Here is a 12,725-nt window from a genome sequence, read left to right as displayed (position 1 = left end):
CTTTCCAAGAGGTGTTGCGTGTTCCTTAGTGGTCCAGTCTCAGTCCGGACTTTGCTTGAAAATCAGAGACAAGGTTTGAATATTGCTGTCCATCAATGATTCCCAGCCAAAGTTACTGAGCTTGAGCAATTTTGACAAAAACAATGTATATATGTTGCCCAAGGAGTTGTGCAAAGTTGGTAGAATCGTATTCAAAATGATTCACAGCTGTAAAGGCTGCCGAAGGTGCTTCCATCAAGTATTCTCTCTGGGGTGTGAAGACATACGCAAACAAGACATCTTTGTTTTTCAATGTTTTATAATTAGAATAATTTTCTGATATTTTCTTTCACTTTGAAAATGTGGAGTAGTTTGTGTAGAACTGTAGGGAAAATATCAAATTTTAGATATTTTTAGATGACATTTTGAGGCAGCACAATGTGAAAATAGTGAAAGTCTATACACCCGTTGGACCATCTATTAATGCCTTTTTCAACGGTCACCCTAGTTGATGTCTCCATGACTAGATCGGGTTGGGGCCATACATGGGTCTCAAGGATTCCATACCAACAAATGCGATGAGATCTGAGTGAGATCAGTGCCATATGATGATGTTTAGAAAAGATGTGACCACATGTATTAGGTTAGAGTAGGGAATGTGACTGGAGCTAGGGTTATGAAGCTAGGGTTAGGGTTAGGGTCAGTGTTATGGTTGTTGTTGTTGTTGTTTACCTGGACGAGGTTGCCAGGGAGATGAGCAGGGCCTGCAGGATGCCCCTGATGTAGACGATGGGACTCTTCTTTGTGATGAAGAAGTACATGGCTGGTAGGATGAAGAGACCGTGCAGCACCAGCCCCATCACCACGGTGATAGCGTAGAACCCCAACTTCTTCCCCATGGCCGACGGGTCGTCCATCTCCAGGATCTTACCGGCGACCAGGAACACAATGCCGAAAGGGAAGTACCTGCGGTGGACCAGGAAATTAAGAGTTGTTTACATTGTAGATTCTCATTGTAGGTCTTTTTTTTTTACCCAAACAGGCTATTTTTTTAACAGAGCTGGCTCTAGCCTTTTGGGGGGCCTAAGCGAGATTTGGTTGGCCCTGCTCTTGACGGTGGAGAGAAACATTTTGATTTTTAAGTTAATTTCCTGCAATTCTACACATTTGGGTTGTACAGAAAATGTGGCAGTTTTAAAGCAAGATTTCTGCAGTTCTACACATTTTGCTATGAGGCGGAGAGACATTTTGTGAGAAAACTCCTGGTAATTTTATAAAACAATTCTATTCATTTCGCCATGGGGCAGAGATCATTTTTCTTACAGTTTTACATCTAATTTCCTGCAATTCGACCCATTTTGCCATGCGTTGAAGATATGTATTTTTTACACCTTTGCCATTACTTATGCCATGTTAATGATATCTGAGTTAGAGTGACAGACCAAATAAATGGGGCCCACCTGGAGGTCAGGGCCCCTGGGAACGTGCCCTCTGTGCCTGGTCGGTGGTCAGCCATGATTACTACAAGTTTAGACAGCTGGCTAGACTTAACTTACCAATATATATTTTTAAAGCTGACATGGCTAATTGAGTGACTGTCAGAACAAGAGAAAAATTGCTGATCCACAACCAAATGTTGATCTTGCACCTTGTGCATTCTACTATTCTAACTCAACAGTAAGTTGAGACCCCAACTGAGTTCCTTGTTTTTTGTGAGGGGCATCTAGCTCTTACCAGATCACTATGGCGACAATCTTCAGGACAGCCTCGTTCAGACTCTGACAGAAGTTGACCAAGGCGCTGCCATTAGGCCCCATTCTTCCCAGCATGATACCTGGAGAGACCAACACCAACACATGGTGTTAGACTGAGACAACATGGACACCAAACCGTGGGCCAGATTGATTTGCTAATAGTTTGTGCTTTTACTATAGGGAATTGATAGACATTGAGGAAAGAACTAAAGTGGAAAGTAAAGTTTAACTAGATGAAGGGCAAGGATGATGGTGATAGTGTCGATGATGTCACTCAAACATAATGACACTACAAGGCAGTGTGCCTTAGTGTGTGTTTGTGTGTGTGCATGCATGCGTGCACGTCGGTGTGTGCATTTGTTAGTGGAACTGTCCCTCACCCATAATGACATCACAGGGTGTCTGGGGGGGTTAGAGTTAGAGTTCAGAGGTCAGAGGTCAGTGATGACGTCACTCACCCATGGTGGCGGAAAAGATGACGATCCCCAGTACGTTCATGCCATCGCTGGTCCCGGGCAGTGTGCGCATCTGGATGTCAGGCGGAGGTGTCAAGTCCAGGGAGAAGTTCTGGATATCGGTGCCGTTGTCGTCCTGGACACCGTAGATATAGACCCTCCGGGTGGTGCTCTCCATCAGGGAGGTTGCCACCGTGGGTGGGGGGGCCTTCATGATGGGGATACTCCTGGTACGGTACTAATAAGACCAGATGTATACATGAATATCATATTCAAGTATTCAACATATACTGTATAAAGCTCTCTGTCAGGGCAGCTGCCACTTTGGGCAGGGGTGGCTTCATTATGAGAATACTCCTGGGACGTTACTAAAGTAACAAGACCAGATATATACTTAGTGTACAAAACACCTTCCAAATATCAGAACAGCCTCAATTCATTCACGAAAGCGTTCCACAGGGATGCTGGCCCATGTTGACTTCAATGCTTCTCACAGTTGTGTCAAGTTGGCTGGATGTCCTTGGGTGATGGACCATTCTTGAAACACACGGGAAACTGCTGAGCGTGAAAAACCCAGCAGCGTTGCAGTTCTTGACACAAACTAGTGGGCCTGGTACCTACTACCGTACCCTTTTCAAAGGCACTTACTTAAAACTTTTGTCTTGCCCATTCACCCTCTGAATGGTACACATACACGATCAATGCCTCAATTGTCTCAAGGCTTAAAAATCCTTCTTTAACCCGTCTCCTCCCCTTCATCTACACTAATTGAAGTGGATTTAACAAGTGTCATCAATAAGGGATCATAGCTTTCACCTAAATTCACCTGGTCAGTCTATGTCATGTAAAGAGAGTTCATAATGTTTTGTACACTCAGTGTATATACAGTATATATACAGTATATACATTAATGTCATACTGAAGTATCTAACATGTTATGTGTAGATAGATATACAAGCTAAGCATGATGATGGTACGTGTGTGAAAAAGAGTCGGAATTAGTTAAATATACTGTACTGAATGCATTCGGGTCAACGGTCCCCCATAATTTGGTGAATTTGTATTTCAAACATACAGACTTCCATTCAAATAATCTCATGAATCTCCTATTATCGGCATTTCATGCTTTGGCACTCCTCCTAAAACTCTTTAGGAAACTAAAATGGAAACGGCTACATTTCTACTACATACAGTATGATAATGTCATACTGCTCACCTGTTGGAAAGTTGCTTGGACCAAGTTGGCTGGGAACATGTTTCTGGAAGGGAAGAATATAGAAAAGTGTTCAACTCTGTAGCCGGCTGACAGGTTTCAGAAATTAAAGTGTTGAAATAACTGAAAAAGCATGATTCACAATTTTTCAATCAAACTTTTTCATGTGAAGTTCAAATCTGTGACTTTCCAATAACAGACATGGAAGCACAGAATGTTCCAAATGAGGAGTCAGAGAACTTGACCGCATCCAAAAGCTTTACACTTTATTTATAACCTTTTTTGGTACACCACTTCCCTCTTTCACATCATCTTGTGGATAACCAGAAACGTTGTACACAATGTGTACAGTAGTAGCATTTTCAGTAGAACACATAATAGTAGCAATGCCAAGAGTGTCTAAAGCGTTCATCAAGGAAAAGGGTGGCTACTTTGAAGAATCTAAAATCTAAAATGTATTTTGATTTGTTTAACACTTTTTTGGTTACTACATGATTCCATATGTGTTATTTCATCGGTTTGAGGTCTTCATTATTATTCTACAATATAGACAATAGTAAAATAAAGAAAACCCTTGAATGAATAGGTGTGTCCAAACTTTTGACTGGTACTGTATACCGAAGGGTCTAGCCAGCTTGAGAGTCTGCACGTCACCACTTGGTACTGTATCTATATGTGTTCTAAGATAGCTTATTGTGATTATTAAGTGGCTTATAGGACTTATGAGTTGTTTATAGCAACCACAGTCCAAGCTTTAAGTTAGGTCTATCTTAGCCAGAGATGTAAAGTTAAAACCTACGCATAATGCTATGTGTATAGTGTAAATAACATTTACCAATAGACCTACTAAATTATGAACGTATAGTCAATCAAAAGAGTTACTCTTTAAATGAGGAATGCATTTACTCAAATCAACTAATACGATTTATTAGTCACAAATTAATTGACACTCAAACAATTACTTTGTACAAAAAAATACATTATAATTACAGTATAAGACAGAGTAAATGACTCTCAACTGATAAGAAACACACGTGTCTTTTAATGGAGCTTGCAAAACAAGTTCTCAGTTAAACCAAAGGAGACTCTGACCTTTTGAATGTTATGACCAGACAACAGGAATGTGCCGGTCAACCCAACATACAATTTTGACCCGGTCTCTCTGAACATACTTAATATACAGCTCTTGAAACAATCCAAGCGCAACAATTTAATTCACATAATTACATTCACAACCTCCGGTCCAGTTTTAATCACTTTCAGCCTTGGAAGGCACCAGGAGACAAATCGAATCTGCACTTTGCGGGAATGTCCCTCCCAGGGCTGGAGGTGCGAGCTCGGGATGAGCGTCGCTATTTGAAATGCAAACATTTGGCCAGTGCTAGAGGCATCACTACAGACCCTGGTTCGATTCCAGGCTGTATCACAACCGGCCGCGATTGGGAGTCCCATAGGGCGTCGCACAACGCTGGCCCAGCGTCGTCCAGGTTAGGGTTTGGCCGTGGTAGGCCGTCATTGTACATAAGAATTTGTTCTTAACTGACTTGCCTAGTTAAATAATGATTCAATAAACATTTAAAAAAATATATGTATATAGTGCAATAATAAACAACATGCTCGCTAAACATTTGTAAAATTCACTGTATAAATATAATGTGATTCATTTGTTGATTGATGGTTTTAAGAAAAAAACAAAAAATTATTATTTAAAATAAAAATACTGAAATAGAGTATTGAAGTGCAGTATATTTAATCACCAGGTCATGCCTGTAAACTGTGTAGGTGACCAATAAATTGGATTTGAATATGACTTGATTTACAGTCGATTCCATTACTAAGTCATCCGTTCCGGTCCTCTGTGAGAGTCGAGCATGCCAATAAACCACTCCGATAATCAAACCCAGTGTGGATCAGAACGAAACACTGACCTCAATGCCACTAATTACACCCTCGCCATTACACACGTTCATACACACATCACATTAAAACACACACACACACACACAAGCGCACGGCCGTAAGCACACACATACTTGGACACGCAGACGCACGCATACACCTCGCACCAACACGCACAAAAAGAGGCGCGCCAACATAAGCACGTATATACACTGGCATGATAGATGAAGGCAGGGAGGGAGGGAGGCTCGAAAGCTTTAGGGTAAATCCTGAGCACAGCTGTCCTCTGGGATAAAAAAAACCCTCACACAGCAACAACAAGGATCCCTCCTCCTGTCCTCACGTCCGTGTGCCATAGCTGCTGCCTAGGTAGATACCAGGGTTGGGGTCGATCACAATTCCACATGTTCCTTATTGAAAAGCATTCAAGTGAATTGGAACTGGAATTTCAGTGTACTTCCAGAATGAACGAGAATTGAAATGGAATTGACTTCAACCCTGGTTGAACACGGGTCCTTTCCCCAACGCATTTTCAAAATGTCAAAGGGCTTAGCGCTCACTTTTCATTTGATCATTTCTCAAGTTGAAAAAGAACCCATAAATAATTGTGCGGTTACCCTCTGCATCAGTTCCCTGTGTTTAACAGCATGTAACAGGCTAATGCACATGCTCAGCTCTAATCAAAATACACCTGAATGAGTACCACCTGTACTTACACAATGACAATAAAAGATAGTCAGTCTTCCGTAATCAGTTACACTTAATAGTAATAATGTAGTAATAAAGTGCCATTGTCTGAGTAGAGTCTCTCACATGAGGACTCTGTGTGTAGGTAAGGGCCACAGAATCCCTCAGTCTGGCTTAACATACACTTTTTCACGTCATAAATCTGATTACCCGTTACAATTTTCTGATGCAGTACAGCCCATACTGTCTTACTGTCTTTTTTTATTTATTACGTCTACTATAACATATGGTAAATGTTTGTTAATCATTAATACTAAGCGATAATAAAGTAATAATAAAGTGCATTTGTCTGTGTAGTAAAGCCTCCCTAAGAGATGTCCCTGTGTGTAGGTAAGGGTCACAGGCCTGTGACTGGGAGCTGTGTAGGGCCATAGGCCTGTGACTGGGAGCTGTGTAGGGCCATAGGCCTGTGACTGGGAGCTGTGTAGGGCCACAGGCCTGTGACTGGGTGACTAAGTGCATGTGACAGTGGCCCACTGACCGACTGTTATGGTCATACACACTGTGATGCTCTGAGCCAGTCTAGCATGTCCCTGTGTCTAACCCTAACCCTAACCCCACCCTCCATCCCTCACCTGGTTAATTAGCTTAGCTGTGACCCACTGACAGAGGAGGCATTAGGCTTTACATCCTGTGCGTGTTCGTGTCACTGAAACACACATGCATGCACACACACACACACTGTGTGAGACTGAGACGGCACATGACACAGCACACATGGTTAACCACCAGGGTGGCTGGGTGAGAGACAACCAAACGCTGGAGATTTGCACGCACGGTAGAACATCAGAGTATGTACCAAAAAAATATATATATACCACGATGCTGGATACTAAATTCCTCAGAACAAAAACAGTAACAAACGCAGCTGGGGGCAGCCAGTGGTGCAGTTTTGCCTATCGCGAACCTTAGCTTTAAAAGAGCAGTTATATTGTCAGTTAAGCAGTTCATAGCTTAATATTTTCCAAATATAGGCCCTGGCCTTATATTTCCAAATATTTTTTCAAATATTACCAAAATATCTATGGCACAGTTGAATTAAACAGTTCAAAACTCTCACCGGAGAAATGTGAAAAGGACTGGTCTGGGTTAAATGTTGTCTTGGGAAGCTACAGTACCAAATGATTTATCCTCTCTGCAGTGATGGTGAACAGAGGTTGAACCAGAGACATTATATGTTTTCTATGTACATGATTGGGTTGAACTGAGGCGACAGAGGTGGTCATAAAGTTGAAGTCGGAAGTTTACATACACCTTAGCCAAATACATTTAAACTCAGTTTTTCACAATTCCCGACCTTTAATCCTAGTAAAAATGCCCTGTCTTAGGTCAGTTAGGATCACCACTTTATTTTGAGAATGTGAAATGTCAGAATAATAGTAGAGAGAATGATTTATTTCAGCTTTTATTTCTTTCATCACATTCCCAGTGGGTCAGAAGTTTACATACACTGAATTAGTATTTGGTAGCATTGCCTTTAAATTGTTTAACTTGGGTCAAACGTTTCGGGTAGCCTTCCACAAGCTTCCCACAATAAGTTGGGTGAATTTTGGCCCATTCCTCCTGACAGAGCTGGTGTGTAGGCCTCCTTGCTCGCACACGCTTTTTCAGTTCTGCCCACACATTTTCTATAGGGTTGAGGTCAGGGCTTTGTGATGGCCACTCCAATACCTTGACTTTGTTCTCCTTTAGCCATTTTGACACAACTTTGGAAGTATGTTTGGGGTCATTGTCCATTTGGAAGACCCATTTGCGACCAAGCTTTAACTTCCTGACTGATGTCTTGAGATGTTGCTTCAATATATCCACATAATTTTCATCTTCAAGATGCCATCTATTTTGTGAAGTGCACCAGTCCCTCTTGCAGCAAAGCACCCCCACAACATGATGCTGCCACCCCCGTGCTTCACGGTTGGGATGGTGTTCTTCGGCTTGCAAGCGTCCCCCTTCTTCCTCCAAACATAACGATGATCATTATGGCCAAACAGTTCTATTTTTGTTTCATCAGACCAGAGGACAAAAAGTACAATCTTTGTCCCCATGTGCAGTTGCAAACCGTAGTCTGGCTATTTTATGGCGGGTTTGGAGCAGTGGCTTCTTCCTTGCTGAGCGGCCTTTCAGGTTATTTAAAAATATATATATATATTTCACCTTTATTTAACCAGGTAGGCTAGTTGAGAACAAGTTCTCATTTGCAACTGCGACCTGGCCAAGATAAAGCAAAGCAGTTCGACACATACAACAACACAGAGTTACACATGGAATAAACAAACATACAATCAATAATTCAGTAGGAAAGTCGATATACAGCATGTACAAATGAGGTAGGATAAGGGAGGTAAGGCAATACATAGGCCATGGTGGCAAAGTAATTACAATATAGCATTTAAACACTGGAATGGTAGAATGTGCAGAAGATGAATGTGCAAGTAGAGATACTGGGGTGCAAAGGAGCAAGATAAATAAATACAGTATGGGGATGAGATAGATTGGATGGGCTATTTACAGATGGCCTATGTACAGGTGCAGTGATCAGTGAGCTGCTCTGACAGCTGGTGCTTAAAGCTAGTGAGGGAGGTAAGAATCTCCAGCTTTAGTGATTTTTGCAGTTATGGCGATATAGGACTCGTTTTATTGTGACTATAGATACTTTTGTACCTGTTTCCTCCAGCATCTTCACAAGGCCAGTTGCTGTTGTTCTGGGGTCGATTTGCACTTTTCGCACCAAAGTACGTTCATCTCTAGGAGACAGAACGCGTATCCTTCCTGAGCGGTATGATGGCTGCGTGGTCCCATGGTGTTTATACTTGCATACTATTGTTTGTACAGATGACCCACTGGAATTGTGATACAGTGAATTATAAGTGAAATAATCTGTCTGTAAACAATTTTTTGAAAAATTACTTGTCATGCACAAACTAGATGTCCTAACCAACATGCCAAAACTATAGTTTGTTAACAAGAAATTTGCGGAGAGGTTAAAAAACGAGTTTTAATGACTCCAACCTAAGTGTATGTAAACTTCTGACTTCAACTGTATATAGGAAACACTAATGATCCATTAGCTGGAGCGTTGACACGGTGGCATTGGATGGAAAAGAGAACAAACAAAGAGATTAAAAATGCTGCTTTTTAATGATTTTTAATAACGCATCAAAGATGCACTCTCGAACTTTTGCATAATTTCAGCCAGTAGTTTTGAAAGTGGTGTTCACGAGCCAAAAGTGGTACCCGTTTTTTGTGTACTACGTCATCAAATTGTGTACGGCGTCATCCATTTCTAATTATTTGTTACGTCCTTCAATTTTTTATAAAAAAATTTGGACGATATGTTACGAATCCAATTAGCACTATATCTTACACATTTCTTGTGCTTAAGATCTTGGAGTGCATAAGGCATTTTGAGGGCCATGGTTATTTGCTAAATGGCCTACATCCCAAATGGCACCCTATTCATAGGAACCAATGGTAATTATATTCCAAGGCTCTGCTGAGGATTGTTGTTGTTAACTGAAGAGGTGAAGCTAAGAGCTGGAAGCCCCTTAGCTGCCTGCTACAATCTCCACACGGAACGCACATGCACACATGCACGCACACACTCACGGACACACGCATGGTTTTATCATTTATCATTTATCATATCAAATCATTTTTCTAAAGCCTGCCTCAAACAAATTCTGATGAAGGGGAGGTCTCTTACTGAGTGAGGTCTAGAGGGTCTTGGGAATCTGCAGTTGCCAGGTTACTGTGTAAAACCCTTGTAAGAAATGTTGCTTTTATAAAAGTCACTATGTAAATACATTTGATTTATTGAGCAGCAAAGCCTTTAGCAGGTCAACAGTCACAGAGTACAGAGGCTTGAAGAGGAACTGGCAAAGTAATAGCATTATTCCTGTCTAGAATATGTTTTGCACTGGGGAAACAAATGTTTATTGTAAACGTGACAAATATAACCCCTCAACATTGGAACCCTTGAACAATTGAACCTTCACTGTAGGCTGATTTTAGAACGATTCAATTCAGTAGGACACGCAACAACAAAGGTCAAAGGTCAATGTAATGATCTTCTTCCTGTCTCTTACCGAATCAGATCAAGCAGGGCATCAGCGGAGCTCATGATTGGCTTGCCGCTGTCCTCGTTGTCCTCCTTCTGAGCGGCGCCCCCTGGGTGGATGATGGTAACCATGAGGATGCCCACCACCACCGCCACAAAGGTGGTCCACAGGTAGTAGGAGACGGTCATGATGCCCAGGCGGCTGGAACACTTGGCATCCAAGGCTGCTAGCCCCGACATCAAACTGGAGAGAGAGAGAGAAGAGAAAAGGAATGGTTAGGAAGTGAAAGAGCCAGGCAGATCATCACAGGGAGAGAAGACAGAGAGAAACAGAATGGTTAGGGGGCACTTGGTAGACAAACACCCCACGTCTTACTGGACAGAGGACCACCCAGAGATCCCTACCAGACCACCAAGGAGCCCCAAGCCCCCTCAATTCCACACCAGACCCAGCGCACCCCACAGGCCCTACCCACCACCAGAGCATCACCACTTCCATCGGCACAGCCAGACTGGACCGGGCCCAGTCTACTGCCCCACACCAGACCACCACCTCTACCAAACCAGAGTGGCAGCCCCCCGGCCCAGATCTGGCCACCCTCCACGTCGCCCAACAGCAGGACCAGCGCAGCTACGCTGAGGCCCTCAGAGGAAAGGAGAACTCTGGAGGATTGAGTGAGATTAAACAGCTCCTCCAGTATATCTGCACTAAACTCCACTCGACGCACACGCATACACTGCTATACTAAGAGTTTACTTGTTCAATAGAAAGAAGGAAAAAAGAAAAAGAAAACACGTTTGCTGTTATTGTGGATGGAATTTCTATGTTTAAATGAATGATTAGAATGTTCCACCCTGAAACTATATAAATGTATGTAATTGATTAGAATCATCAATGAAATACAATTAGAATCATCAAATTATTATTAATGATGCGTGTAGTCATAATCAGTAAATTTATAAGAAATGATGTGTGTAGTTTTAGTCAGAATTAGGGTAAAACAATATAACAATATGTCTCTAAAGTGTCTTAAACACAGACTGTCTGAGCAAGATTCGGTGCCGACCGTGGCTAGGGGCCACAGAGAGATTTGGGAAAGGACAGGGAGTGCTTCTCACGGTCCCTAATCTTTGTCGGCTGGGTAGTGGGACAGTGTGTGCGTAGGATACCTAATGTTTGTGCGTGAAAGTATGTGCGTAAGAAGCCAGTATAAAATGAATGGTTTTGTACAACTAACTAGCGCTCTCGTAAATAAACTTTCTGACTATCGTAGCTGGGCATCCGTCTGTTTCATTCAACCAGTATCTTATAAATTCTGGGTCGCAGACCGAGTAGTTAATTGAATTGGGTTTATGAACATTGAGAACCTAATTCTCTTGTCAGTTATCCATTGTTTATCTCACTCCTACCAACTTAGCAGTTACTGTATTTTTTACTGTGCTATTCTTTCTTAATTGCAACGTGAAATCACTATCAGTTAGCATGTGAAACATTCAGGACCTAAACTTGTCAATCTTTGGACTGAAGAGTTTACCACTGAAAAGTTGTTGATGTCATCATTCTGCAGGAGACATGGTGTAAGGCTGACATTGTCACTCACTGTCCCACAGGCTACAGAGAGATAATTGTGCCATCACAGAAACACAGATCTGTCAATAGAGGTAGAGACTCTGGAGTATTGATCATTTGGCACAAACCCAAACTACAAAATCTAATTGATCGCCTCAAAATGGCCATATGACATATGGTTAAAACTGAAAAAGTAACTTGTACTGACAGAAAAAGATGCGTTACTTTGTGCAATATATATCCCCCCCTCAAAATCCCATATTACTCAGAGGAGATATTCCCCACCATTGAGGAGGAGATGCCATTTCCAGGCACAGGGAAATGTGCTGATCTGTGGGGACACACATGCGCTCACAGGCACACTATCTGACCTAACGACCACACGAGGGGACAGCTTTATTACAGGTCATACTGTTTCTGTCTTAATCCGCCCCATAGAAACAACAGTGACAGCACCATCAACAAAAACGGAAGGGATTTGTTGCAGCTCTGTCAAAGCCTGAGTCTGTACTTTGTTAATGGTAGGTTACGGGGGGACTCTTTGGGGATATTCACCTATTACTCACCTCTTGGCCACAGCACAGTAGACTATATGATTACAGACATTGACCCTTTCTCTCTTAGCTAATTCACCATCAAGCCACTAACAACTCTGTCTGACCACGGACAAATGACCTTGTTCCTCAAAAGTACAGACTTGGAAACAACCACACATTCACAGCCCAGAAAGCTGTGCAACTTCAGAAATTCATACAGATGGGCCAGCATGCTGTATGAAAACAGCACAGAAGAATACCAGAAGGCAACCAGTAACCAAAAAATCCAAACACAACAACTTTCTAGATACCACATACACTCATTATTAGAAACTTCAGGCCCTCAAATTGAAGAAGCATGCGGACCTGATGGTTTCCTAAATGAGATGCTCAAATTCACTAGTGCAAAATTTTTATTGGCTAAAACTGTTTCATTTGATCCTGAGTGTAGGTTCATCTGTAATCAAGTACTCATAACCCCAATCTTTAAGAACGGAGACAAATTTGACCCTAACATT

At 42.0% G+C, this 12,725-nt stretch overlaps 1 protein-coding gene across 1 annotated transcript in view; it reads right to left on the bottom strand.

Annotated features, from left to right (window-relative positions):
* The window catches only part of LOC120020505 (excitatory amino acid transporter 5-like), a 60,367-nt gene that overhangs the window by 12,654 nt on the left and 34,988 nt on the right, over window positions 1–12,725 (bottom strand). Inside the window, exons 5-9 of the mRNA XM_038964208.1 lie at window positions 10,130–10,345; window positions 3,405–3,447; window positions 2,192–2,426; window positions 1,714–1,813; window positions 712–945 (exon numbers count right to left, since the gene is read on the bottom strand). Of these exons, the coding sequence (XP_038820136.1) occupies window positions 712–945; window positions 1,714–1,813; window positions 2,192–2,426; window positions 3,405–3,447; window positions 10,130–10,345 (828 nt within the window). The remainder of the gene's footprint in view (window positions 1–711; window positions 946–1,713; window positions 1,814–2,191; window positions 2,427–3,404; window positions 3,448–10,129; window positions 10,346–12,725) is intronic.

This window comes from Salvelinus namaycush, chromosome 25, assembly GCF_016432855.1.
Source record: "Salvelinus namaycush isolate Seneca chromosome 25, SaNama_1.0, whole genome shotgun sequence".
Classification (NCBI taxonomy): Eukaryota; Metazoa; Chordata; class Actinopteri; order Salmoniformes; family Salmonidae; genus Salvelinus; species Salvelinus namaycush.
This window is presented reverse-complemented; position numbering and strand designations above follow the sequence as displayed.